At 42.5% G+C, this 3362-nt stretch overlaps 1 protein-coding gene across 1 annotated transcript; it reads left to right on the forward strand.

The window, feature by feature from the left end:
* The first annotated feature begins 2258 nt into the window (after window positions 1-2258).
* Window positions 2259-2691, forward strand: LOC129143126 (small ribosomal subunit protein uS19-like). Its single transcript, XM_063790425.1, has one exon. The coding sequence runs from the start codon at window positions 2423-2425 to the stop codon at window positions 2651-2653; it is 231 nt and encodes a 76-aa protein (XP_063646495.1). The 5' UTR covers window positions 2259-2422; the 3' UTR covers window positions 2654-2691.
* The last annotated feature ends 671 nt before the right edge of the window (window positions 2692-3362 follow it).

Below are 3362 nucleotides of genomic sequence, written 5' to 3' on the forward strand. Positions count from 1 at the left end.
ATACTTTTAAGAATGTAGTCTGCATAATTGAAACAGTTCCTGCCTTTAAGAGACTTGGAAGTTAATAAGAGGACTGACCAAGGTCACCAAGACGTCCAATATGAGGCAGTGGTGTGAGATAGTTGGCACTCGAGGGCAGACTTGGTGCTTATTTGATTTTGGGGGACTGGGAACTTCTTCATGAAGGAAGTAACTTTTGAGTTGAGCCAAACAGGATGAATAGGACTTTCAGAAACAGGTGGGAGACAGGCCAGCACCATCTTAGCCTGTTCAGGCTGCAATAACAATACCATAAACTGTGATATGATTTGGCTCTGTGTCTCCACCCAAATCTCCTGTTGAATTGTGATCTGAACGTTGGAGGTGGGGCCTGGTGGGAGATGATTGGATCGATGGTTTCTTATGATTTAGCACCATCCCCCTAGTGCTATCTTGTGACAGAGTTCTCACAAGATCTGGTTATTTAAAAGTGTGTAGCACTTCCCCCTTTACTCTTTCTTTCTCTCCTGCCACCACTTGAAAACACGCTTGCTTCCCTTTTGCCTTCTGCCACGATTGTAAGTTTCCTGAGGCCTCCCTAGTCATGCCTCCTGTACAGCCTGTGGAACTGTGAGTCAATTAAACCTTTCTTTCTTTATAAATTACCCAGTCTTAGGTAGTTCTTAATAGCAGTGTAGGAAAGACTAATACAAACTGGGTGGCTTATAAAAAATAAAAAATTATTTCTCAGAGTTCTGGAGGCTGGTAAGTCCAAGGTCAAGGAGCTGGCAGATTTGGTGTCTGTTGAGAGCCTGCTTCCTGGTTCCTGTGTCCTCAGAAGGTGGAAGAGGCAAGGGAGCTCTCTGGGGTCTCCTGTATAAGGGCACGAATTACATACATGAGGACTCCACCCTCATGAACTAATTATCTCCCAAAGGCTTTACCTCCAATCCAAATGCCCTCACATTGGGGATTAGATTGGGCATATGAATTTGGGGTTGGGGAACACAAACATTCAGTCTATAGCAAGAAGAAACAGGTAGTACGGTAGGGGCAAGATCTGGGAACAACAAGAAGCTCAGATAAAGAGATGGGCATCTGTAGGGGAGTGGTGGGAGATACCAAAAAAATCCAGACAAGGTTCTAATGTAGAGGGTATTCAATGCCATGCTGAGACATGAGGGCATTCAGTGGTCAGCAACAGAAAGCCACTGAAAGTAATTAAGCAGGAGAATAACATGCTTAAATATCTTGTTTATTGTAGCCCATCATCTCAGTCTGAGCTCCTTTTGATCTTGAGTCTGTCATTCAAACTATGGAATTATCTCTTCTAGCACTGCCACCCCCTGCAGGTTTGATAGACATCTTCAACTATGCTTTTCTAACTAGACTATCAAAGCATACAAAATTCATAGCCCTCATCATATCCCTAACAGTGACTTCCCTCCAGGTTGGTGATTATTAAGAATCTTTGGGCTATGCTTATCTAACCACAGAACTCCCATGTATAATGGCATCCAGTCCACAGTTCTCAATGATAGTAGCAGATATTATTGATTACTTACTATGTAGTCAGTACACATGATTTACATTCATTATCTTATTTAAACCTTTCACCAAGCCTCAGGGATGAGGCTCTTGACACTTACTGTGAGTTCCTTGAAATTGCAGTGCCTTTCCTGTCCCAGACATTTGAATCATCATTCTATGTTTTGAAGCTTGATTGAAAACTAAATACATTATGAATTTTATCAAATAAATCCTTCATAAAACCTTCAGGTATTTGTACCCCCTTTAATATCCACTTGGTTAGTAGGAAGAGTTGTAGAATTCACAAGCTCAATTAGAGACTTCATTTTTTGCTTGTGTTTTTTGAGGTTATATGAAACGTTTTAAATGTGACATGGGAGAAGAGTGAAATAGAGTTTTAACTTAACCAGGATGCATGATTTTAAAAATCGAAGTAGACCTGAATTTCCTGAAAATTTTAAAATAACCTAGTAGTGCCAGCATGAACCTTAGTCACTTAGGCAATAGAGAAGGTTTTCATGGAAATCCATTGGTCTGTTTTAAATAAATACCTTGAATATTAATAGTATAAAAGAGCATTATCTAAGTAATACTGAAGCTTATTATCAGCTGAAACTTTCTTGATCATGATGGTTAGCCATTTACGCTCACATCTGTTAATAGTGGTGATTGCTTTCATCAGGAAAACAACCTTTAGATATGCAAATAGCTTTTTCTGAGGATCCGGCAAGATGGCAGAAGTAGCAAGTTCACCTACCGCGGCGTGGACCTGGACCAGCTGCTGGACATGTCCTATGAGCAGCTGATGCAGCTGTACAGTGCGCGCCAGCGGCGGCGGCTGAATCGGGGCCTGCGGCGGAAGCAGCACTACCTGCTGCAGCGCCTGCGCAAGGCCAAGAAGTAGGCGCCGCCCATGGAGAAGCCGGAAGTGGTGAAGACGCACCTGAGGGACATGATCATCCTGCCCGAGATGGTGGGCAGCATGGTGGGCGTCCACAACGGCAAGACCTTCAACCAGGTGGAGGTCAAGCCCAAGGTGATTGGCCACTACCTGGGCGAGTTCTCCATCACCTACAAGCCCGTAAAGCAATGCCGGTCCGGCATCGGGGCCACCCACTCCTCCCGCTTCATCCCTCTCAAGTAGTGGCTCAGCTAATAAAGGCGCACATGGTTCCAAAAAAAAAAAAAAAAGATATGCAAATAAGTGTGGTAGCTAATATTCTGTCTCCTTTCCTTCACACCTCATAGATTTTCAATCCCCAGAGGTATTTTCATCTTTAGAGAAATCAAAGGTGTGTTTCCTAATTATGTTATACTTTTGCATGAAGTTTAATGAGTTAAGTTATAAAACTTTTTCCATTTATACCAGTGGGGTTAGTAAATGGGCCTCTGGCTAGGGGCTATTATAGCCCCTAGGCTATTATCTCATGATCTTCCAAGTACCAGAGATGGATAGTGTAATGAAGGGCCTGGGGTCTGGTTCAGGACATGCTTTCTATTTTACTGAAGAGTTCTCAGAACAGAGTGTGCTCTGCTTTCTCTGGTTGCTCTGGGGATTTCTGTTCACTAAAATTGTTGCCTAACATTACACTAATGACTGTTCCTTAAAAGCTGATTCTTAAGAAGGTAGGGCATGACCTATAGATTTCCTCGCAGACTTGGTACAATTCACAGGAAATAAACATAGAGAGGTGAATTACTTGTCAAAAATTACATTGCTACTAAATGGCAGGTCCAGGATTTGAACCCCTAAGGTCTATTATAGAAAATGTGATACATTATCTTGTGTGGTACTCTGGGGATAGGCCATGTTTACTTGGTAGGGACTTTGTCTCTTCTGTTTGTCCTTCAAT

The sequence above is a fragment of the Pan troglodytes genome, chromosome 1 (assembly GCF_028858775.2).
Source record: "Pan troglodytes isolate AG18354 chromosome 1, NHGRI_mPanTro3-v2.0_pri, whole genome shotgun sequence".
In the NCBI taxonomy this organism is placed as follows: Eukaryota; Metazoa; Chordata; class Mammalia; order Primates; family Hominidae; genus Pan; species Pan troglodytes.

Excerpts from the sequence above, each read along its gene's own strand:
- LOC129143126 (XM_063790425.1), top strand. The coding sequence starts at position 2,423 with ATGGAGAAGCCGGAAGTGGTGAAGACGCACCTGAGGGACATGATCATC.